This window comes from Narcine bancroftii, chromosome 6 (assembly GCF_036971445.1).
Source record: "Narcine bancroftii isolate sNarBan1 chromosome 6, sNarBan1.hap1, whole genome shotgun sequence".
NCBI classification, from domain to species: Eukaryota; Metazoa; Chordata; class Chondrichthyes; order Torpediniformes; family Narcinidae; genus Narcine; species Narcine bancroftii.
The window spans coordinates 52,734,800-52,758,035 of record NC_091474.1 but is presented as its reverse complement, the minus strand read 5'-3'; the positions used below and the strand labels follow the sequence as shown (position 1 = coordinate 52,758,035).

The 23,236-nt window shown below is 44.7% G+C and overlaps 1 protein-coding gene across 2 annotated transcripts in view; it reads right to left on the bottom strand.

Moving 5' to 3' along the window:
- ankfy1 (ankyrin repeat and FYVE domain containing 1) overlaps positions 1–23,236 on the bottom strand; it is a 105,997-nt gene that overhangs the window by 25,226 nt on the left and 57,535 nt on the right. For both annotated transcript variants that reach the window (XM_069884993.1, XM_069884991.1), the window contains exons 9-17: positions 18,813–18,881; positions 18,536–18,732; positions 16,626–16,723; positions 10,744–10,966; positions 7,344–7,442; positions 6,918–7,071; positions 5,934–6,102; positions 4,434–4,552; positions 3,591–3,747 (exon numbers count right to left, since the gene is read on the bottom strand). In XM_069884993.1, the coding sequence (XP_069741094.1) occupies positions 3,591–3,747; positions 4,434–4,552; positions 5,934–6,102; positions 6,918–7,071; positions 7,344–7,442; positions 10,744–10,966; positions 16,626–16,723; positions 18,536–18,732; positions 18,813–18,881 (1,285 nt within the window). The remainder of the gene's footprint in view (positions 1–3,590; positions 3,748–4,433; positions 4,553–5,933; positions 6,103–6,917; positions 7,072–7,343; positions 7,443–10,743; positions 10,967–16,625; positions 16,724–18,535; positions 18,733–18,812; positions 18,882–23,236) is intronic.

The following is a 23,236-nucleotide window of genomic DNA, read 5'->3' as shown; positions in this document are numbered from 1 at the left end:
TGCTGCATAATGTTCAATGGGTCAGACAGAATCCAGGGAGAGAAAAATCAAAAGATGACATTTCAGGTCATTAGAGCAGTTCATTGAAAACCCTTCAGCCTGGATTGTCAACTCTTTATACTGTTTTACTTACTGAATGATGGGAGCATCAACAGTATTTTCTTCAGAGCTTCAGATATTCAAAGGCATTCTGTCTGGAGAGGCAAGGAGCAAGAACAGTCCTCTTTCCAACAGATGCATTGAGGACTGATCACTATTCAAAACTCTTACTGACATAATTAATTTTAAATTTAGACATACAACACAGTAACAGGTCATTTCTGCCCATGAGCCCGTGATGCCCAATTACACTCAATTAACCTACACCCCCATACTTTTCGAACAGTGGGAGGAAACTGGAGGCCCCCGGGGAAAACCCATGCAGACAGATAGCGCAGGATTCGAACCTGGTCCCAATCACTGGTGCTGTAAAGGCATTGCACTAACCGCTATGCTAACTGTGCCACCCAAAAAAATAAAATTTCAAAATTACCTTCACACTGGGTTATTTCCCTCTATCATTCCACATCAGATATTCCTGAATAATATAACCAAGGGTACAAATCATGAAAATTATTACCAACAAATTAGGAGATAAAATTGGACAAAGAATTCCCAAACTCACAACATCTCCTCATTAGTCAGGAAGGCATAGCAACATCTACACTTTCTAAGGAGGGAAAACCTACTCGTCCCATCCTGACAACATTTTACAGGAGCACAACTGAGTGTCCTGTCTAACTGCATCATTGTGTGATATGGTAGCTACAAAGCTTTGGACCAGAATACAGGATCATTAAAATGACTGAGAAGATCACTGGAAAGATCCCTTTCCTCCATTGACGACATTCACCAGGAATATTGCTTAAATAGGGATCAAAGAATTATTGAGAGCCCTTTCCATCCAGCACATAGTATCTTTGGCTCACCACCATCAGAAAGGAGGCACAAATTCAGTACTGCCAGGCTGGGAAATAGCTTCTTTCCATAGGCTGTGAGAATTATGAACAGCATCCTGTAATCGAGTAAATCGTCCCAAAATATTTGTATATATTTATTTTAAATTATGTCTATATGTGTATTGTTACAAACTAATAATCCCTTATTAGTACTAACAATGGAAAATTCACCAGAAAATGGCAAATTCAAAATATTTTTTATTAAACTATTAATAACTTAAGATTTCTTACTTAACTCTATCTTAAAACCCCACTATGCAGAAATGTAAACCATTACAGTTTAAACTTGATTCTGAAAAAGTCACTTTTAAAAGTCCAGTTTCAAACATCTTGTCGACTTCTGGATCCTTTTAAATCGCATTTCAGAAGTAATTATGAAGTACTTTTGAACATTATATTTTCAGTTCTCTTTAAACTCAAGTTTTGATGAGCTGTCTTTCAGAGAGATTCTTCAAACAGGAGTGACTATTTTTGGCACAAGAAGTGGTCTTACTTATTTAAAAGCCACTTATGTTTCATCTCCTGTAAATAGGATAATAAAATCCTGTCTTTCCATGATGTTAATATTCAGATCTTCTGTCTTCAGCTTTCTTCCACGATGAGGTTGCACTCTTTATTTTCAAAGGAGCAGTCAGAAAGTGGTCTGCCTTTTCAAATCCACTTTTCTATGTTCCCATTTTATTAGGAGTAAAACAGAGGCAGCTTTTTCCCCTTCTACAGTAAGTATTGCTGCTTTCAATCCTGTCTGAACATGACGGTGAGTTTCTTTGAACTGACTCCTTTGTCTTGGATTTCAATAATATATTTCTGGCAAATCTCTCATGTCACATGGTATGAGACATCATTTCTGTTTTTGAAGTTCTTAATATCTTCTTCACTTAGGTTCTAAAAGCATCTCAGTCCACCTAACATCTGCAACGTCTGCCTTTTTGGTTGTGCTTTTTTGTTACGAGCCCAGAGGACCACAGAACCCAGCAGCAATAGATATTCACTAAGACAAATGATTACTTAAACAAAAGTTGCTTTTAATTATCTTTAAACATGAAAACAGAATCACACTTTAACTTATCACTATTAACTTAACTAACCTAAACCCCTTCTAATTCTAAGCGCATGTGTTTGTAATGTGTGTGTGTGTAAGTTTAGAAAAGTTCTTTGATTCACAGTCCAACCTCACTTCTCATTCCTCCAAGTTTACTGGTTGCAGGCAATTCTTATACTGTGCACAGTATTTATGAAGTTCACCAGGCTTTGGTGCTTGAAAGGTAAATAGTTACTGCTCAGGAAGGTTCTTGTCGGTTTTCTGAGAGAGATTTGTTGTTTGCTGGACACCCATAACTGATCGTTTTAATCAGCCACTTCAGTGTCTTGCCGAGGAAACCTGCCCCATCAGGGATCTCCAGATGATAACCTCTTTCTTTCAGGTCACCACAGAGTTCCTTTTTGTTTCTCTTATTTCAAGTGAAATATTAGACAGCCAGCCCTCTCCTCTTGAATGAACCACAAGGGCTTTGACCAGGCTGAACTAAGCACTCACAACCCGTCTTCCAAATGGGGTTTTTCCCCACAAGCTTGCCAGTTTGCCCTGTTCCAGTCCCAGCTATTGGTGCTGACTGTAAAACTGCAGAACTAATCTCTCTCTCCCTCTCTCGCAGAGAAAAGCCTGTTTGACTCCCTCTCTGTTTGCAAAAACCACATGATCCTCTTAGAACAGCAAACAGCACTCCCAGACAGCTTGCAGCTCTGAACGTCTGTTGCTTTTCAAAACGACAACCCATTAGTGAAGTCTCTTGGTCACTCTCCAAAGCTTTTGCAAAGGTTTTGGAGCCAGTCTGTCTAGCTTGAGCAGAGCTCTAGAATTTTAAATGAGATCTGTTTTGAAGTGTTTGTATGTGACCTACACTAAAAAACCTGCCCCAATTTATCCCCCAAAATCATATCTATAATCTGTCACAATTTACACAAGTGCTTCTGAGATAACAGCTATTGTTTTCAATATATGAAAACAGAACCATCATATGTCCTTTCATCTCTTGGCTTCAACTTCGATCAGCAGCCATTCCATCTCTGCAAATGGCTCTCCATTTTCCATCTCAAAGAACCATCTTAAAATCCTCATGTGCTGTCTTTATGCTAACAGCTGCAAAGAACCATGTGTATCTGAAGAATGTAATTGAACCCTGTCCATCCAAAACATTTACTAAAATATATGTACATACACAAAATATAGTTTTAACATTAGACTAAAGATTAATCAGAGCACATTCGTCACAATATATGTGATTATTATGTGCTGTGCATTGAGTTTGTGTGCACATTGTGCTCTGGAAAATATTGTTCCACTTGGTTGTACAATGTACAGTTGAATGATACACGAACTTATTTACGAACTAAGTGTCAGTACATTATTTTTTCTTCCCACCACTAGTTTGTTTTCCTCCCCACCCCTTCTCTTTGCTTATTTTCCTGGACAATCTCCATGATTCTTCCAGTACTTAAACCAGGCAACATTATGACAAGGCAAGGGATGGCCAAGTACCATAATATTAAAATCTAATGTTCTCAAACTGAATCATGCACTCTACCACTGACCTGCGTGTTCACATTGGCACCGAATTCCAGAAGGCACTGCACCACTTCCTCAAGCCCCCAGCTTGCTGCCATGTGCAATGGCGTCTGACCATCATGGGCCTCCTCATCACCTTCACCACTGGGCCCTGGCCGTCTGGGGCTGTTTCCATCACATCCACTGGCAATTAAAGGGAAACATCATTATTGCAAGAGCCGAAGGCTTAAGTTTCCAAATTTCTTTTGCACAATATTGAATCATTCCATCATAAAGTTTTGTCTAAGCCATATTAATTAAAACTTAAACCACTAAGCTGTTTACATATTTTTGACAGCTTACAGTGGCGTGTCTAATTTTCATGCATTGAGCACATTTTGGGTTTAAAATCAGTGCAAGAAACTTTAGCATTTGTAAATGCTGACTTGCATTTGCAGGGAATTTTGTTCCAGATTTTATTTTGAGAGAACCTCAAAAAATTAAAGAAACCAGCTTTTCCTCAACCATATCAGATTTTTGAAAACTGCCATGTAGATTAACAAAGCAAGTTGTGAAGAGGAACTGCCAGAATACCCAGCTGCTGGGGAGCAGAGCTGATTCATGCATTAGGTTCATGAACCACCTGCAAACAGTTGCTGAGCATCATTTCCCAGTACAATAACACATGCTACCCCTCAGAAGCTTGGAGGTCACTTGGCGTGTAAAAAGTCACAAGCATTATAATAGAAAACAGGTGCATTACAAGTTTGTTCAACTGATTACAACAAATTGAAGTTCCCCTCAAACAAATTTAAATACAATAAAGTTCGTAAGAAATTTAATTTCTTGCAAAGTTGAAAACCAACAACTCAAGTTATCCTAATTGATACCTGCGGATGAGGAAGCAACCAGAATTCTCGTTATTCTCATCAATGGCTCTGTGTAGCAATGTCTGTAAACATCCGCCAGGACCAGTACCCCAACATGTTGCATCACAGCCATGCCTTACCTAAAATTAAAGGTGTTTCCAGGTCAGCATGAAGTTTGCCACAGTGTAATTAGAAATGAGAAAATCTGTCAAGACATTGGAAACAATTCAGCAAAAGGAGTAATAATGATACTCTACACCTTGTAAAAGGCATTGGTGAGGCCAAATTTGGAATATTATATGCAGTTTTGTTCAGTGAATTACTGGAAGGATATAAACAGTATAGAGAGTACAGAGGAGGTTTACCAAAATGTTGCCAGGGTTTGAGTTACAGGGAATGGTTGAGCAGGCTGGGACTTTATTCCCTGGAGCGTAGAAGGTTGAGGGGTGATTTGATAGAGTCAATGTGGATAGGCATTTTCCACTGAGAGTGGGGGAGATTCAAACAAGAGGGCATGGATTGAGGGTTAAAGTGGAAAGTTTAAGGGAAACGTAAGGGGGATGTTCTTCACGCAGAGGGTGGTGGGGGTGTGGAACTTCCAGCATGAACTTCCGGCAGAGGTGGTAGAAGCGAGATTGATGTTAATATTCAAGGAAAGGTTGGATAGGTATATGGACGGAAGAGGTGTGGAGGGTTACGGGCCAAATGCGGGTTAGTTGGACTAGGTGGAAGAAGATATTCAGCATGGACTAATAGGGCCAAACTGGCCTGTTTCTGTGTTGTAAATGGTTATATTCATCAGAGGCCCAGTTTTCCCATTCTTTCATGTACAATATATTGAATATTCAGATTTCAGATTTATTGTCAGGGTGCATACATGACATCATATACAACCCTGAAATGCTTTTCCTGCAGGCAAGGAAGAATGACCACTTATTGGTAGTGCAAAAAGAAACTGTACTCAACATACACATGTCAAAAAATAAACAAATTGACTGCAATACAGCGTGAAAAAAATCAACAAAGTGCAAAAGTCAGAGTCCTAAAACGAGTCCCTGATTGAGTCTGTCGTTGAGGAGTCTGATGGTAGAGGGGTAGCAGCTGTTCCTGAACCTGGTGGGTGCGAGTCTTGTGACACCGATACCTCTTTCCTGATGGCAGCAGCGAGAACAGAACGTGTGCTGGGTGGTGCGGATCCTTGATGATTGGTGCTGTTCTCTGACTGCAGTGTTCCCTGTAGATGTTCTCGATGGTGGGAAGGGGTTTACCTGTGATGCCCCGGGATGTGTCCACTATCTTTTGGAGGGCTTTACACTCAGGGTATTGGTGTCCCCATACCAGACTTGATGCACCCAGTTAGCACACTTTCCACCACACTTCTGTAGAAATTTGCCAGAGTGAGATTCTTCAGTAGATGGACTCCCAGGACCTTGAAGGTACTAACACTCTTCACCATCTATGTATTAAATCTATTCACAAAAGCCTGAAAAGGAACTCAACTCCTTGCCGGCAAACACTCACCAAGGTGGAGGCAATGTCCTCAAGCCCACTCTCTAGGGCCAGCCACAGGGGTGCATTTCCCTTCTCATCTGGCACAGTCATATCTGCACCACGGGTACAAAGAGCATCGACAACCAGCGGCAGCTGATTTTTGATGGCCAGCTGAAGAGCTGTTTCATTGTCATTGGTTCTGTCAAAGACAAAAGCATTGTTTATAAAATGATGGCAAATGTGACAGCATTAACAAAATAGGGAAAAGAAATAAGATGTATTTCAGGCAAAATGAGGACCCATATTTTAATTTTAGTTTTATTTTAAATTTATATATACAGCAGTGTTACAGGCCTTTCCAGCCTACAAGCCCATGCCGCCCAAATAGCCCAATTGACCTACAGCCCCATAGGTTTTGAAAGGTGGGAGGAAAGAGGAGCACCCAGAGGAAACTCACGCAGACATGGGGAGAATGTACAAACCCCTTGAAGACAGTCCTGGATTCAAAACCAAGCTGCTACTGCTGACGCTGTGCGAACTGCTGTGCTCACTGTGCATTCAGAGTTGGGCAAAATGATGAGCAGTCGAGATAAAATGTAAGCAGGCTATTTCCCCACTGAGGCAAAGTGGGAGTGAGAAGGAAAGGACATGGGTTAAGAGTGAAAGGGGAAATGTTTAAATCAGAACATTAGGGGGAACTTCCTCAGGCAGAGTGATGACAGTCTGGGTCGAGCTGCCAGCTAAATTGGTGAATGCGTCCTCAATTTTGACATTTAAAGAGAAGTTGGGTAAGTGCATGGATGCAAAGGGTATGGAGGGCAGTGGTCCTGCTGCAGGGCAACAGGGCTATGCAGGACAATACTTCAGCATAGGCGAGATGCGTCGAAGGGCTTGTTCCTGTGCTGCAGTGTTCTATGGTTCTAAAATGAGGTCGAACAAAAGGTCAAACAAATAAATGCCACTTCCATTTCTCATGAATGCCTAATGTTGCACGGCATACTGCATCATACTCACCGAACATTGATATCAGCTTGGTGCTCGAGGAGGAAGAGGGCACTTTTGCTGTCTTGCCTCTGAATAGCCATGTGTAGTAGAGTCTGCCCATCAGACATGCAGTCATTAATGGCTGCCCCAGAACCAAGGAGCTGAGCTGCAATCGAATGCATGCCTGTGGGAAGAGTACAATCAGCAGCATGGTTATCCACTGGTCTTCTGCTCCCATTGCTGAGGTTGAAAAATATATATTTTCTCCTGAGTACCTTTGAATTGACTGGTGTAAATTAAGTTTCCCAATTCTTAGTAAGCTAATATCACAACACAAAACATTATCATATCCTTTCAAGTCAAATTGCAGCTTACAAGATTCTGTTCAGCATCTCACCAGATTATAAATACATGAATTTAAGAAGAGGGAGGTTTGTAGAAAATATGCACTATTACCTGTCCACAGAGCCAACCCTAAGACAGTCTGATCTCTGGAATCTTTGAGGCTGAAGTCAGGAATAATTAGCAGATTACTGGCTGCATGAAGGGCATTTGCTGGATTGAAAGAAAGAACAAAATTAATTTTTTTTCCTTCTTAGGTCTTGCAAATAATGTTCAAATATATTAAATACAATGCATTAAATAATTAGGTTTATTTTATCTGCCAGTTCCAAGATGGCATTTCCAAAAAAAGATTCTACATGGATAATAACTTGCAATTTAAGGACGCAATGTGCTGTCCACACCCATTGGTTCTGAACAAAGCACTGTTTGTGGCTAAAGAATTAGAAGGAGTTTATGACCATGTGCAAGTGCACAGGGGAAGGTGGGAGGGTTGGGGTAAACAAGGACTATTGGGATTGCTTCCCTGGGATATAACATGGGTTCCTCCTGTTCCAAGATGAGATGGCAAAGTAAACTCCCCCCACAAAACTCCCATTAAACAATGGAAGTCAACTGAGCCATGCACCACACGAAAGAAAATAACTTGGAATGTTTCTGAAAGTCAAACCAATCAAATAAATAAAGAAAAAAATCATTTATCCTTTCCTCTCCCCCATATTGAATGAAGTGTGGCGGCTCACCACAAGACAGGCGAACTGGCCCCGCTTTTAAGCCACGCGGTGGGGCAGCCAGCCGAAATGGTGCCGTCGGGGGTTTCCCTTCCTTCCAGCACGGGGCTCAGAAACCCGCGCTGGGGGACCACGTGACGCTCTGGTGATGTCAGCGCCCTCCAGGGTGGTTCTCAGCCAGGTCCGGGCTGGGAGTATAAGTGCAGCCCAGCAGCCTGCAATAAACCAGTCTACTCACTGAGCTCAACCTATCTGGTTGTGTGTGCGTTATTGCAGGCTGCCGCTACAATTGGTGACCCTGACTGGTTCAAACATCTTTGAACCTATCATGAGCGAGCCTGGGATCAGTGCTATCGCTGTGAAACTGCCAGAATTCTGGGTTCAGGAGCTGGAGACCTAGTTCGGCCACGCAGAGGCTCAGTTTCACCTCCGCCACATTTCGTCCAACACGACCAAATTCTACCATATGGACCCTGACCTGGACCAGGCCACCGCCAGGCACGTGCTGCACCTTGTTCAGCACCCACCTGCCGAGGACAAATACGAGAGCATCAAGCGAGTGCTTACCGGGTCCCTTGGACTATCCAGACACCAGCGTGCCGCTCGGATGCTGCACCTCAACACCCTGGGGAACAGGACCCCAATGGAGCTGATGGACGAGATGCTCGCGCTCATTGGTGAGCACACCAACTGCCCACTCTTTAAGCGCATCTTCCTCGACCATATGCCCGGGACATCCAGCCGCTGCTAGTCCAGGAGAGCTTCACCAAGCCGAGGAAGATCACCAGAAGGCCCAAGAGCTATGGCTTGCACGATTCCCAGAAGGCTCAGTGGTCCAGCAGGTCATGAGGCACGAGCACGACCATGCCAAGCTCGCCCCAAGCGCTGTGGTAGAGCACCCGGCCCCTGCAGGGGCCCCCCAAGAGCATAACCAAGGCCACAGCATCCGCTCCAGGCCTCTGCTTCTACCACCAGGGCTGGGGAGCCAAGGCTCAGAAGTGTCATCAGCCCTGCTCATTCCAGGGCCGCTGTTAATGGCTGGCCGGCGGTTCCTCATTGACACTGGAGCCCAAATCAGCATCATCCCGGCCACAGCCATCGAGTCCAGGAACTGACCATGTGGACCTCCCCTCCGTGCGGCGAACGCAATGGCAATCTGGACGTATGGAGACAAGACAGTTCACTTCCAGATCAGCCAACGAAATTTCATGTGGAGGTTCACCATCTCGTCCCTCCCAATTGCCATCCTGGGTGCAGACTTCCTCCTCGCACACGGGCTTCTGGTGGACATTCGAGGTAGGCACCTGGTTGACGCCCGTACCTTCCAGGCCGTTCGCCTCGACGCCTCCCACTTGGAGCAACCGCAGATGGCCATGATCAGCACGCCCAGAGATGAGTTCCAGCGAATCCTGGACGAGTTCCCGACACTCCTCAAGCCACAGTTCTCCGCTGCCTCGCTGCGCCACAGGGTGTTCCACCACATCCCCACCCAGGGTCCACCGGTTCACGCCAAGGCACACCGGCTCCAGCCTGACAAGCCCCAGGTAACGAAGGAGGAGCTTTTGTACCTGTTGGAGCTGGGGATCATTCGGCAGTCCGACAGCCCGTGGGCCTCACTGCTCCACCTAGTCCTGAAAGCCTCCGGCGGCTGGCGTCCCTGCGGAGACTATTGATGGCTCAACGAGGCAACCGTTACCCCATCCCTCACATCCAAAACTTTATGGCCAACTTGCACAGTGCAAGGGTTTTCTCCAATGTTGACCTGGTGCGCAGATATCACCAGATCCCGGTGCACCCTGAGGACATACCCAAGACGGCCATCATCACACCCTTTGGCTTGTTCGAATTCCTGTGCATGATGTTCAGGCTCAAGAACGTCACTCAGACCTTCCAGCACCTCATGGACACAGTGGGCAGGGACTTGGATTTCGTCTTTATTAATTTGGACGATATCCTAGATGCCAGCAAGGACCGAGCGCAACACAAGGTCCACCTACGTGCTCTTTTCTCCCGTCCCAAAATGTTCACTGACCATTTCTACCCATTGATGCTGTCTGTCTCAGAGTCTCTCCAACTGCTCATTCTTAGCTCAGGATTCCAGCATCCTCAGTCTTCCATTTCTCTAGACATTAGCCCTGATCACCAGTGCAAGAGTATCAGTGGTATGCAGCACATGCCCTTGAAGATTCAAATTCACTGAACTCAACAAACCAAAGAAATTAATATTTAAAAGGCATCTTAAATATCAATTTAATTTTGTAAATTTTTTGTAAAAATAAAATTCAGGGAAGAATTATTTTTAATTATCAGTGCTAAACATGGGAGAAGTGGCAATTTCCACTTATTTGATACCATAGAATTTAGATGAAAGTAACCAATGACCACAATAAAATTTCCCGCCATATTTAAAATTTTTAAAAAATTCGGCAAATTTCGGCCCACAAGTTCGTGCCACCCATTTGACCTACAACACCATTTTTGAACGTTGGGAGGAAACCAGAGCACCCAGGGAAAACTCATGCAGACACAGGGAGAACGTACGAACTCCTTACAGACAGCATGGGATTCGAACCCCAGTCCCAAACAGCATCATGCTAACTGTGCCACCTGCTGGAGCATAAACTTACTTGGCTGTATAGCCCTGCACAAACAAATATTAAATAAAATCATAATTGGGCAGATGGGTCAAAATTTCCAAAGCTAAGGTGAGGAAAAGGGGAGTCTGAAATTTATCCCGTGTTGCTTTGACTCCATAAACCAGGCGCAGTGAGAATCAAGCCTACCTTTCTGCTCCAGTATCACAGACACCACATCTGGGTGGTTGCTTGCTATTGCCATATGAAGTGGCGTCTGCAGGTGGAGACCCTCAGTGCCATCCTGTGACACGCCGGTGTCGGCAGGGAGCGGTCGCTTTGTTTGAAAGTTGGGATTTGCTCCATGCTGGAGAAGCTCTACGGTGAGGTTTGCGAGGCCATATCGGCAGGCTGTGTGAAGTGGTGTTTCACCCTAGGCACAGGGGTTTGTGGTGGAGAAGCAACAGGCCAGCCAGGTATGGTCATGTGGGTGGGGGTGAGAAGACAAGGAAGAGACAAAGAAACTAATTTAGAAGTGTAATAGAAAGTTGCTCATTTTTCCAATCAACATTTGGATCATTTACTCTTAACATTTAGTAAACAAGCAAAAGATTCCATTTGCTGGCATCAACCAATATTCCAGTAAGGACCACTGACCTAATTATGTCGTCTTCCTGCTAAGGCCTCGGCCTTTCAAATCACAGGAAGCCATTTACCCCATGAAACAACTATTTAGCTAAACCTTTGCTCTCATTTTTTCTTTCCTTAAATATATTGACTAATTCAGTTAGAAAAACACGATCTAATTTGTGGATTGCTATTGGTAAATATATGAATTAACCTGCACTCTCCCAGTGCTTTTGCAAATCACCTGATACCCAGTCCTTGCTGTTGCAAACAATTTTTCACTATCAAAATACTTTGTGTCTTCAAGGTTCAAGGTCATTTTATTGTCATGTAATAAAACAGAAAATGTGATATTACACAAAATTCCTTTAGTCTACCATAAGGCAGATAAAGAATTACCACTCGTAGAAACTTCCCGCCCCCCCCACCCCTTACAGAAGCAAAAGAGAGTCCCCCCACCCCTCACCCAGAGTCACCGAGTGTCCGTGGATTTTCCCCCAGGGCTCCCACAGCCTCTGCAGCCACAAAGCCTTCAGCCAAACCATCGGCAACCCGAGCTCCAGATCCAAACCTCTGGCACAATCAGGAAGCCTCCAGCACCCTTGGTACCCTCTTGCTTCCTGGTTCCGATTTTTGGTACCCCTTCAGCCAGTCTCAAGCCAATCTTTACCAGTCGGCAGCCTAGTGTGAGTCCCTTAACTACAGTTGCCAGTAGCCCATGTGTTCTTCAGCCTTCCTGTTCCGCCACCGTGGTCACTATCCTATGGGTCGTCTCCTCTGCTTCTCCATCTCAAATGAGGGGTGTTCTCCCATTTTCTAGTGCAGTGCACCAGTTCTCTGTTCCCGGAGTCTGCAACCCCTCAAGGCTGCTGCCTAACACAGGTGTCCCATCTTCATTCCAGACTCTGCAGTCGCAGGTCCTGTATGGATCCAATGGCAGTTGGACTGGGTGGTTGGACTCCATGGGCGAGCACTTCCTGTTCTCCATGGTTCTGTGCAGCAGTGCTGTTATTACAGCAGCTCTGGCAGTGCTGCCATTTAAAAAAGATACTTTTTATTTTAATACAATTGCAATGAAATTCTGCCAGTGAATCTCTTTTCCAACAGGCCTTTTGTCCCAAGATGTCCATGCTGCCCAAGGAGATACTCCCATTTGCCTGCACTGGGCCACTGTCCCTAAATCCTTCTGATCCATGATCCTGTCTTCAACACTAAGTATACCTCCCTCCACTTCCTCTGACAGCACATTCTATATACAAACTAGCCAACATGGAAAAACCTGCCTCCAGTCCACTCCCACCTTTAGCTGAGACTGCCCTACACTGGGGAAATACGTCCCCCATGCTTGTGTGAATCTTCCCAAGGCCACCCCTCAGCTTCCCTCTCTCCAGGGGAAACTTTACCCTATCCAATATCTGCTAACATCCTTGTGAATCTTTTCTGCACCCTTCTCCAGCTTAATTACATCCGATAGTACAGAAACGAGAATGGCACACTATTTCAGGCACAGTTTCACTCATATCTAATGCAGCTGTAACATGACATCCCAATTCAGTTACTCAAGGCAAACATGCCCTATGCTTTATTCACTACTGTGTTAGCACCTGTGCTGCTGTGGTGTAAAGGCGAGAGTTTGCTGTGCTAGAAAACAAACTTCATGCCAAAGAATCATAACCATGCCAATAGTTGAACTGAAGTAAAGGAAGGAGTTTTATTTCCCAATTTTAACTAAGCTTTGGATTGAGGCAAAAATAATTCAATAGTCAAATGCGAAACCAAGGTCAATGCATTTAAAAGACTTTGGAATAGACAGACAGGAAATCCAAAGAAACAAAAAATTATAACCAATTTTTAGATTTTCTTTCAAATGCAATTTTTCATAATGGGCCATAACCCATTTTCCCAACTCATTCCTGACAAAGGCTCAGGCTTGAAACATTGGTACCCTCAGAGTGAACTGCTGAGTTTCTCCCACACGTTTGTGTATGACGCTTTTTGTCTCAGTCAAACTGTAAAATTTTGTCGACAGGTTCAATGGAGTAACGGAAACAAATCAGGGAAGCAATCTTTGGCCGTTTTCCTTTGTTCCCCAATCTACAGACGATGATAAGACACTGGCAAATCAAAGATCAGAATGTGTGTTTCTCAACATCCCATGTGGAATATTTATGAACAGAACAAATGTATTTTTGAAGATGTTAAATATGCTGCAATCATTAAGGTACTTTTTTTTTTAAAGTTAGAGATACAGCACAGTAGCAGGCCCTACCAGGCCACACCACCCAAATACACCCATGGTGGACAGTATGCTGACCAGCTGCATTATGGACTGGTATGGGGACCCAACACCCCTGAACGTAAAGCCTTGCAAGGTTGGTGGACACAGCCCAGGGTTTCACAGGCAAAACTTTCCCCACTATCAAGAACATCTACAGGGAACGCTTCAGTCACAGAGCAGCAGCAATTATCAAAGACCAACACCACCCAGCACACGCGCTGTTCTCGCTGCAGCTATCAGGAAAGAGGTATCGGTGCCACAAGACTTGCACCACCAGGTTCAGGAACAGCTGCCACCATCAGACTCCTCAATCACAAACTCAATCAGGGACTCATTTAAGGACCCTTACTTGTGCACTTCTTTATTTTTGTTTCTTTTCCTCTCTGTATTGCACAGTTGTTTATATTTCTTTATTTGTTTACATGAGTAAGTTATGAAGCTTTTTTTGCACTACCAATAAATAAATGGTAATTCTGCCCATGACTACAGGAAAAGAATCTCAGGGTTGTATGTGATGTCATAAATATGAGAGGACATTGCTTTAGGGTGAAAGGTTTAAGGGGAATTTCTTCACTCAAAGAGCGGGTGACAGTGTGGAATGAGATGCCATCTGATGTGGTAAATGTGGGTTCACTCTTAAGTTTTAAGAATAAATTGGATAGAATCATGGATGAGAGAGGTCTGAGGGTTATGGATTGGGACTAGCAGAATGATGTTTTGGTACAGACTTGAAAGGTCAAATGGCCTATACTGTGCTGTAGTGTTCTATGGTATGTACTCTTGACAATTAATCTGAAACGTCATCAATTAACTGACGAACCCTGCATGTCTTTGAAATGTGGGAGGAAACCAGAGCACCCGGAGGAAACCCAGTCTAGCACAGGCAGAACGTATAAACTCCTTATAGACTGCATCAAATTTGAACCTGGGTCGCTAGCGCTGTAATAGCATTGTGCTAACCATTATACTAACCGTCTTGGATCACAACAAAAGTTAACAATCAAAACTAGGCAAAGGCAGTACTTTACAGATATTCCCACTTTACGCAAATTCACTTTTATGAAGAAACCTGTGTTCACTATCCATAAGAAATTTAAATGGGTTTTCACTTTTACTGAAATAGCCCTCAATAATAGTGAATGGGCCTTCGTTTTATGCCATTTCACCTTAGGAAAGATTTCATAGGAACCCTCTATTTTCATAAAGCAGGGTATACCTGTAATAGCTTGAGATTTCCCCAATGTTATTTATGATTATTATATTTTAATTTTGTAGTCAAACAAGTATCAAGAATTAACCATCACAAATACATAAATTAAAAACATAGAAACATAGAAAATAGGTGCAGGAGTAGGCTATTTAGCCCTTTAAACCTACACCGCCATTCAATATGATCATGGCTGATCAGTACCCAGTTCCTCCCTTCTCCCCATATCCCTTGATCCCCTTAGCCACAAGGGTCATATCTAACCTACTCTGAAATATTGACAAGGAACCGGCCTCAACTACTTCCCGTGGGAAAGAATTCCGCAGATCCACCACCCTCTGAGAGAAGAAATCTTTCCTCATGTCAGTCCTTAAAAACTTCCCCCTTATCCTTAAACTGTGACCCCTGTTTCTGGTTTTTTCCAGCATTGGAAACAACCTACCTGAGTCTAGTCCAGTGGTTCCCAACCTTTCACTTTCCACTCACATACCACTTTAAGTATTCCCTATGCCATAAGTGTTTTGTGATTAATAAGGTGGTATGTGGGTGGAAAGAAAAAGTTTGAAAACCACTGTTTTAATCATTGATTCATTGTGTGCACGGTTTCATAACTCCAAAGGAAATGAGCCAATGACAATTTTTATCAAGCAAAATATTTCAGTAATAATTGGGTCTAGAACAGTGATTCTCAACCTTCCCTTCCTACTCACATCCCACCTTAAGAAATCCTTGACTAATCACAGAGCACCTATGGCATAGGGATTGCTTAAAGTGGGATGTGAGTGGAAAGTAAAAGGTTGGGATCCACTGGTATAGTCTGTCTAAATCCTTAAGAATTTTATATGTTTCTATCTTCTAAATTCCAGTGAATACAAGCCTAGTCTATCCAACCTTTCTTCATATGCAAGTCCTTCCATCACTGCACCCCCTCCATGGCGAGGATGTCCCTTCTCAGGTAAGGAGACCAAAACTGCACGCAGTCCTCCAGGTGTGGGCTCACCAAGGCCCTGCACAGCTCTAGCAGGAATCATTGATACAGATTGTCCAAATTCCAAAAACGAACCCATCCCTCCTTATCCTCAAACAAAGACCCCTTGATAAAAAAAATAAAAAAATAAAATTGAAAAGAAAGAGATAGAAAGAAAAAATGAGTTAGAAAATAGAATAAAGAAAATGAAAAATAGAAGAAAGAAAGAAAAAATAACTATCCGGATCTGGAATCCAATTTAAAAAATCCAACTGATTCTTATCTGTATCTCAGATATGGAAGAAGGATAGAAATTTCAAAAATAGAATAAGTGTCTTAAGAATTACATATTCAACCCTCAGTTCTGCAAGTACAGCCACCATACCTGCAAAAACATGTTAAACTTCTTCCTTAAATTGTAAGTAACTTTCCTCAGGAACATAACCCTGCATTTCTGCATTCCACCAGGCTATATCCAGAGGGGAATTAGATGTCTAGGAAACCGCAATACATTTCCTGGCCACCAGTGTTAAGAAATTCTAATTGGTACTTGGACAGTTTCATTTTGGGTTTTACGTCCACAATAATTCCTGGGAGAAACAATTCTGGACTTTGTGGTAACTGTTTCCCAATAACCTGATCTAATAAAATTCTTAAACTTTCTCATAAGGGTTTCAGTTTCGAGCATGACCAAGTGGACTGTGAAAAGCTACCTGTTTCTTCCCCGTATCTCAAACAAGTATCGGCTATACTAGAATTTAATTTATGCGGGGTAAGATACAGCTGATGCAAGAAATTATATTGTACTAGTCGATATCTTACATTACATTATGAGCCACGCAGTCATGACATAAATCAGACCAGGTCTTATCATCAATACTAATATTCAAATCTGATTCCCATCTTTGTTTTGATTTGTATACCTCCCACTTAGGAGTGCCCGATTGCCCAATGCCATTTTAAATAATAAACAGAAAAAAGCTCCTTGAAAACCATCAACTTCAAACACTTACCCACTGATTAGCATGGTTAACTTTGGCCCCGTGAGCAACCAGGAAAAGTGTGGCAGCTTCGTTTCCAGTCTCTGACGCTCTTTGGATCAAACAATTTCCTGGTGTAGAATTCAAGAATTAAATGCATTAGTCAAGGACAGTGGGTCAGCAAAATGTTGGAATTGTAGTGAAATTATTTAACTACATTTCAATGTTATTCTCTGAAGAGCCCAAAAGCTTTTTATACTTTGTCAGCCTCATAAGGCATTTTCTGCAGGGAGTTAATTCAAAGCATTGAACTGCTTGGAGGTTAGAACTGGGAACAATTAAAGTGATGACAATTTCTTTCAACTTTATATTCTGTGCAAAACATAAATGTTATATAAGACAAGCAATGTTATTTAAGGTATCAAACTTCAATACATTGGGAATACAATTTTATTCACAATGAGGCCTGGAAGATAAATCTGGCTAATAGCCCATGAGCAAAGAGATGCAATAAAAAGTTGACATGGGCAGTAACAGTTTGAATGGAAAAATCAGCAAAGAGGTAAATACAGATTTAAGAGTTAACTTTTAAAAAAAATTGGAAAAATGAAAATATATTTATCCTGAAGTCTAAAAGAAGCAACTTACACTGCTAAATCAATAGAGCTGAAAGTAATCTTTTGATTTTGTAAAACATTTTGAGTTGAGGTTGAAATATTAGATCCAACCTTAAAAAAGCAAAATGTCCAAAAAAGGAAAAATCTGGTAGTCTGTTACAAAACACATGGACACACAGGCACAAACACAGTATGCATAACAGATTACCAAAGGCAGGCAGACACCAAGGTACCCTGCAAATCTTTGGGGAGAAACTTAGAAGGCATATAGAAAAATGTGGTGCTTGAGGAGGACGCAGGGAGAGATATAAAAGTGTTTGGGCAAGAGAAATGAAATGTTTAAGACTTCAAATATTACATCCTTACTCTCCTTCAACAGGCAACACTATTAGCCAATATCCTGACGAGAAAACAAAATCAATTCAAAAAGCTACCTATTCAAAAGCACACAAACATCAATAAAATTAGAGATGTCAACTTATAGACAAGAAGTTAAATTGGTTTCCCGTTTAAATGGACACAAGATGGACTTCATTAAATCCGACCAGTACTCTGGTCTTCATCACTTCTATAAACATACAACAGACAAATTAAATGCGCTCTATTTGCTTTGTGCAAGATATTGCTACAATTTGTCTTCTGCAAGGTCTTTGAAATAAGAGCTTCTCACACGCTTTAAACTCATTCGTGTTGCTGGAAAATTTATATCTCTCTGCAACATCCAAAAATGGAAATTAAAAAATTTAAAAGTATATTGGGATTATTAACTGGAATAAAATCTAAAGGTCTGGAAAACCTTCTAGTTCTACAAGCCTGCAGAATTGATGTACTTGAAGCCCCCAAAGCAGCACCTATTGTCCTTTTTCAACTACTCTAAGCAGCGGAGGTTGACTGCTGATTTGTTCCATGAAGTTCATGTGTTGAAAGTACATATAATAAATTCCTTAGAATAAACTGGCCTGACAACAACAGCAAAATGTTATTCCCCCATCTTTGTTGATCATTATGAAATGCACGAGCAATAGGAAACGACAGAACACATCTTTATAAAACTTACAGACTGCAGTCACAATGCACTTGGGATGAAGCAGGTCAAGTTTGAACCTGATATTAAATAAACAGGTCAGCCTGTGTGCCAACCTTTGCGCCAATACCTACAGGTAGCACAAGTACAGGAGCTAAACTAAGCTCTTGATGGATAGATTCTGGAATTGTCAGTTTGCAAATTATTTGGTCACATCAGAATGAATCTAGAAATTCCAATTATCATAGAATTTCAAAAATAATTTACATCCACGTTTCCTTGTGCAGCTACTCTTCCCTTACCTTTTGCATCTGGAGCATCGGGATTACTGCCCCGTTTAATAAGTTTTGCAGCAAAACTGTTCTCATCAAATGAGGTACCATTCACAACCTGAACATCATCAAATGGATTGACTGACTGATCAGAATCCACTGTTATATCCTGAAGTGCTAACCACAGTGCAGTACTTCCTTCGTGGTCCTTCAGTTCCAATTCGCATCTGGAACAAACATTGAAAAAGTAGTGCTGTATATCATTCAAGGTCATCAGAAACGACAATGCATTTAATCAAATACTTACTGTTTACACTGCAGTAACTGAGTGAAGACGTACTCATTCCCTGCCAATATAGCTGTATGCAAAGGTGTCCTGTGAATGAAAGGGAGTTAACAAATTAGACAAACAGCTGTATCTCTCAAATACCTGGAAAATTGTCATATTTTCCAATTGAAAATAAAGTGATGCAATAACAACACAAATTCATCACCCGCAGGATTAAATGGGTACAGTCCCATCTGGCAGGTGGAATAGCAAGCATATTTGAGATTAACCTCAAGACAGTCATAATTGAAAACAAACGTGGCCCAATTTAAAAAAAAAATTCTTTATTTATCGATTTACAGATGCATCTTTTTAAATATTCACAGTGACATTTTCTCTTTTCCCCCCCATCCCTCCCTTCCCCTTCCCACCCCCTCCAAAAACAGAAAATATTGAACGTATAAAATACAATAAAACAATATCTTTATACAAAAGGAATACAAACAAAAAAAATGTATCATTTCTTCTTCAGCATGATGCTGAACCAAGCCATGAAAGACCTCAACAATGAAGACGCTGCTTACATCCGGTACCGCACGGATGGCAGTCTCTTCAATCTGAGGCGCCTGCAAGCTCACACCAAGACACAAGAGAAACTTGTCCGTGAACTACTCTTTACAGACGATGCCGCTTTAGTTGCCCATTCAGAGGGCTTGACGTCCTGCTTTGCGGAAACTGCCAAAATGTTTGGCCTGGAAGTCAGCCTGAAGAAAACTGAGGTCCTCCATCAGCCAACTCCCCACCATGACTACCAGCCCCCCCACATCTCCATTGGGCACAGAAAACTCAAAACGGTCAACCAGTTTACCTATCTCGGCTGCACCATTTCATCAGATGCAAGGATCGACAACGAGATAGACAACAGACTTGCCAAGGCAAATAGCGCCTTTGGAAGACTACACAAAAGAGTCTGGAAAAACAACCAACTGAAAAACCTCACAAAGATAAGCGTATACAGAGCCGTTGTCATACCCACACTCCTGTTCGGCTCCGAATCATGGGTCCTCTACCGCCATCATCTACGGCTCCTAGAACGCTTCCACCAGCGTTGTCTCCGCTCCATCCTCAACATCCATTGGAGCGCTTTCATCCCTAACATCGAAGTACTCGAGATGGCAGAGGTCGACAGCATCGAGTCCACGCTGCTGAAGATCCAGCTGCGCTGGGTGGGTCACGTCTCCAGAATGGAGGACCATCGCCTTCCCAAGATCGTGTTATATGGCGAGCTCTCCACTGGCCACCGTGACAGAGGTGCACCAAAGAAAAGGTACAAGGACTGCCTAAAGAAATCTCTTGGTGCCTGCCACATTGACCACCGCCAGTGGGCCGATATCGCCTCAAACCGTGCATCTTGGCGCCTCACAGTTTGGTGGGCAGCAACCTCCTTTGAAGAAGACCGCAGAGCCCACCTTACTGACAAAAGGCAAAGGAGGAAAAACCCAACACCAAACCCCAACCAACCAATTTTCCCCTGCAGCCACTGCAACCGTGTCTGGCTGTCCCGCATCGGACTTGTCAGCCACAAACGAGCCTGCAGCTGACGTGGACTTTTTACCCCCTCCATAAATCTTCGTCCGCGAAGCCAAGCCAAAGAAGAAGAAGAAGAAGAAATCTGATCGTGTTTATCTATCGGCTCACTATTTTTATGTTGTTTCGCCTACTGTAGCGGCCCCGGACCCGGTCCGGGCGAAGGGTAGGCGGCGGCGGCCCCGATACGGGCAGGAGCAAGGGGGAGACGGCGGCCCCGGCCTCGGTCGAGTGAGGCAGGCGGAGGCCCCGGTCCGGGCAGGGAGTGGGAGGCGGCGGCCCCAGTCCGGGCACAGGGAGAGCAGCAGCGGCCCCAGCCCCGGTCCGGGCGAAGGGTGGGCGGCGGCGGCCCCGATCCGGGCAGGAGCAAGGGGGAGACGGCGGCCCCGGCCTCGGTCGAGTGAGGCAGGCGGAGGCCCCAATCCGGGCAGAGAGTGGGAGGCGGCGGCCCCAGTCCAGGCGCAGGGTTAGCTGCGGCGGCCTCGGCCCCGGTCCGGGCAGTATGGACAGACCTAGGAGGGGAGGCAGGCCCCTCCAGCCCGGGTAAGAAACCTGCATAGGAGAAGGCCACTCCGATATAAAACCTACGACCCAAGGACCTCGCTGCCACGTCCCAGCTTGCTTGGCCACGGCACACGAACCATGGGTGTAAAGGGTGGGGCCAGTACTGCGTGCATTGCACTCCACCTAAAAGCTCCTTTGCGCAGGCCCGAGGACAGGTCCACGTCCTCCCCCTCCACGTCCTCCCCCTCCACGTCCTCCCCCTCCACGTCCTCCCCCTCCACGTCCTCCCCCTCCACGTCCTCCCCCTCCACGTCCTCCCCCTCCACGTCCTCCCCCTCCACGTCCTCCCCCTCCACGTCCTCCCCCTCCACGTCCTCCCCCTCCACGTCCTCCCCCTCCACGTCCTCCCCCTCCACGTCCTCCCCCTCCACGTCCTCCCCCTCCACGTCCTCCCCCTCCACGTCCTCCCCCTCCACGTCCTCCCCCTCCACGTCCTCCCCCTCCACGTCCTCCCCCTCCACGTCCTCCCCCTCCACGTCCTCCCCCTCCACATCCTCCCCCCCAAAAGATGCTCACAAACTCAAGCTAGCATGCTGGAACATCAGAACCATGCTAGACAAGGCTGACAGCCACCGACCTGAACGTCGGTCTGCCCTCATCGCACATGAACTCCTCAGACTTGACGTCGACATAGCCGCTCTCAGTGAAATCCGCCTGGCAGATGTAGGCAGCCTCCAAGAATGCGGCGCGGGCTACACACTCTACTGGTCTGGCAAGCCTTCGGATGAACGACGCCTATCTGGTGTAGGCTTCATGGTCAAGAGCTTCATTGCCTCCAAACTCGAAAACCTTCCGACAGGCCTCTCGGACCGAATCATGTCCATGCGACTCCCCCTTCAAAACAAGCGTCGCATCACCCTCATCAGTGTCTATGCTCCAACCCTCCAGGCGGAACCAGCAGAAAAGGACAAGTTCTACACCGACCTGCGCAACCTCATCCAACGCACCCCTACAGCCGACAAGGTTGTCATCCTGGGCGACTTCAACGCTCGTGTCGGCAAAGACTCAGAAACCTGGCCAGGAATCCTGGGCAAGCATGGCGTCGGCAAGTGCAACGACAATGGGCGCCTCCTGTTGGAGCTCTGCGCAGAACAGCGGCTTGTCATTACAAACACCCTTTTTCAGCAGAGGGACAGCCTTAAGACCACCTGGATGCATCCCCGATCCAAACACTGGCACCTCCTGGACTACATCCTGGTGCGAGAAAGTGACAAACGAGATGTGCTCCACACCAGGGTCATGCCTAGCGCGGAATGCCACACTGACCACCGGCTGGTTCGCTGCAAGCTCAACCTTCACTTCAAGCCAAAGCCCAGGAACAGTAAAGCCCCCAGAAAGAGGTTCAATGTTGGAAACCTGCAGTCAGACGAAGCGAGAGGAAACTTCCAGGCAAACCTCAAAGCAAAGCTCGACGATGCAACCCGCCTCACGGACCCGTCCCCTGAAACCCTCTGGGATCAGTTGAAGACTACCATACTGCAATCCACTGAAGAGGTACTGGGCTTCTCCTCCAGGAAAAACAAGGACTGGTTCGACGAAAACAGCCAGGAAATCCAGGAGCTGCTGGCAAAGAAGCGAGCTGCCCACCAGGCTCACCTTACAAAGCCGTCCTGTCCAGAGAAGAAACAAGCCAAGAAAAGCCATCTTCAACGCAAACTCCGGGAGATCCAAAATGAGTGGTGGACTAGCCTCGCCAAACGAACCCAGCTCAGCGCGGACATTGGCGACTTCAGGGGTTTCTACGAGGCTCTAAAGGCTGTGTACGTCCCCTCACCCCAAGTCCAAAGCCCGCTGCGCAGCTCAGACGGCAAAGTCCTCCTCAGCGACAAGATCTCCATCCTCAACCGATGGTCAGAACACTTCCAATCACTTTTCAGTGCCAACCGCTCAGTTCAAGATTCCGCCCTGCTCCAGCTCCCTCAACAGCCCCTAAGGCTAGAGCTGGATGAGGTCCTCACCCTGGATGAGACATATAAGGCAATCGAACAACTGAAAAGTGGCAAAGCAGCAGGTATGGATGGAATCCCCCCAGAGGTCTGGAAGGCAGGCGGCAAAACTCTGCATGCCAAACTGCATGAGTTTTTCAAGCTTTGTTGGGACCAAGGAAAACTGCCTCAGGATCTTCATGATGCCACCATCATCACCCTGTACAAAAACAAAGGCGAGAAATCAGACTGCTCAAACTACAGGGGAATCACGTTGCTCTCCATTGCAGGCAAAATCTTCGCTAGGATTCTACTAAATAGTGTCGCCGAGAATATTCTCCCAGAATCACAGTGCGGCTTTCGCGCAAACAGAGGAACTACTGACTT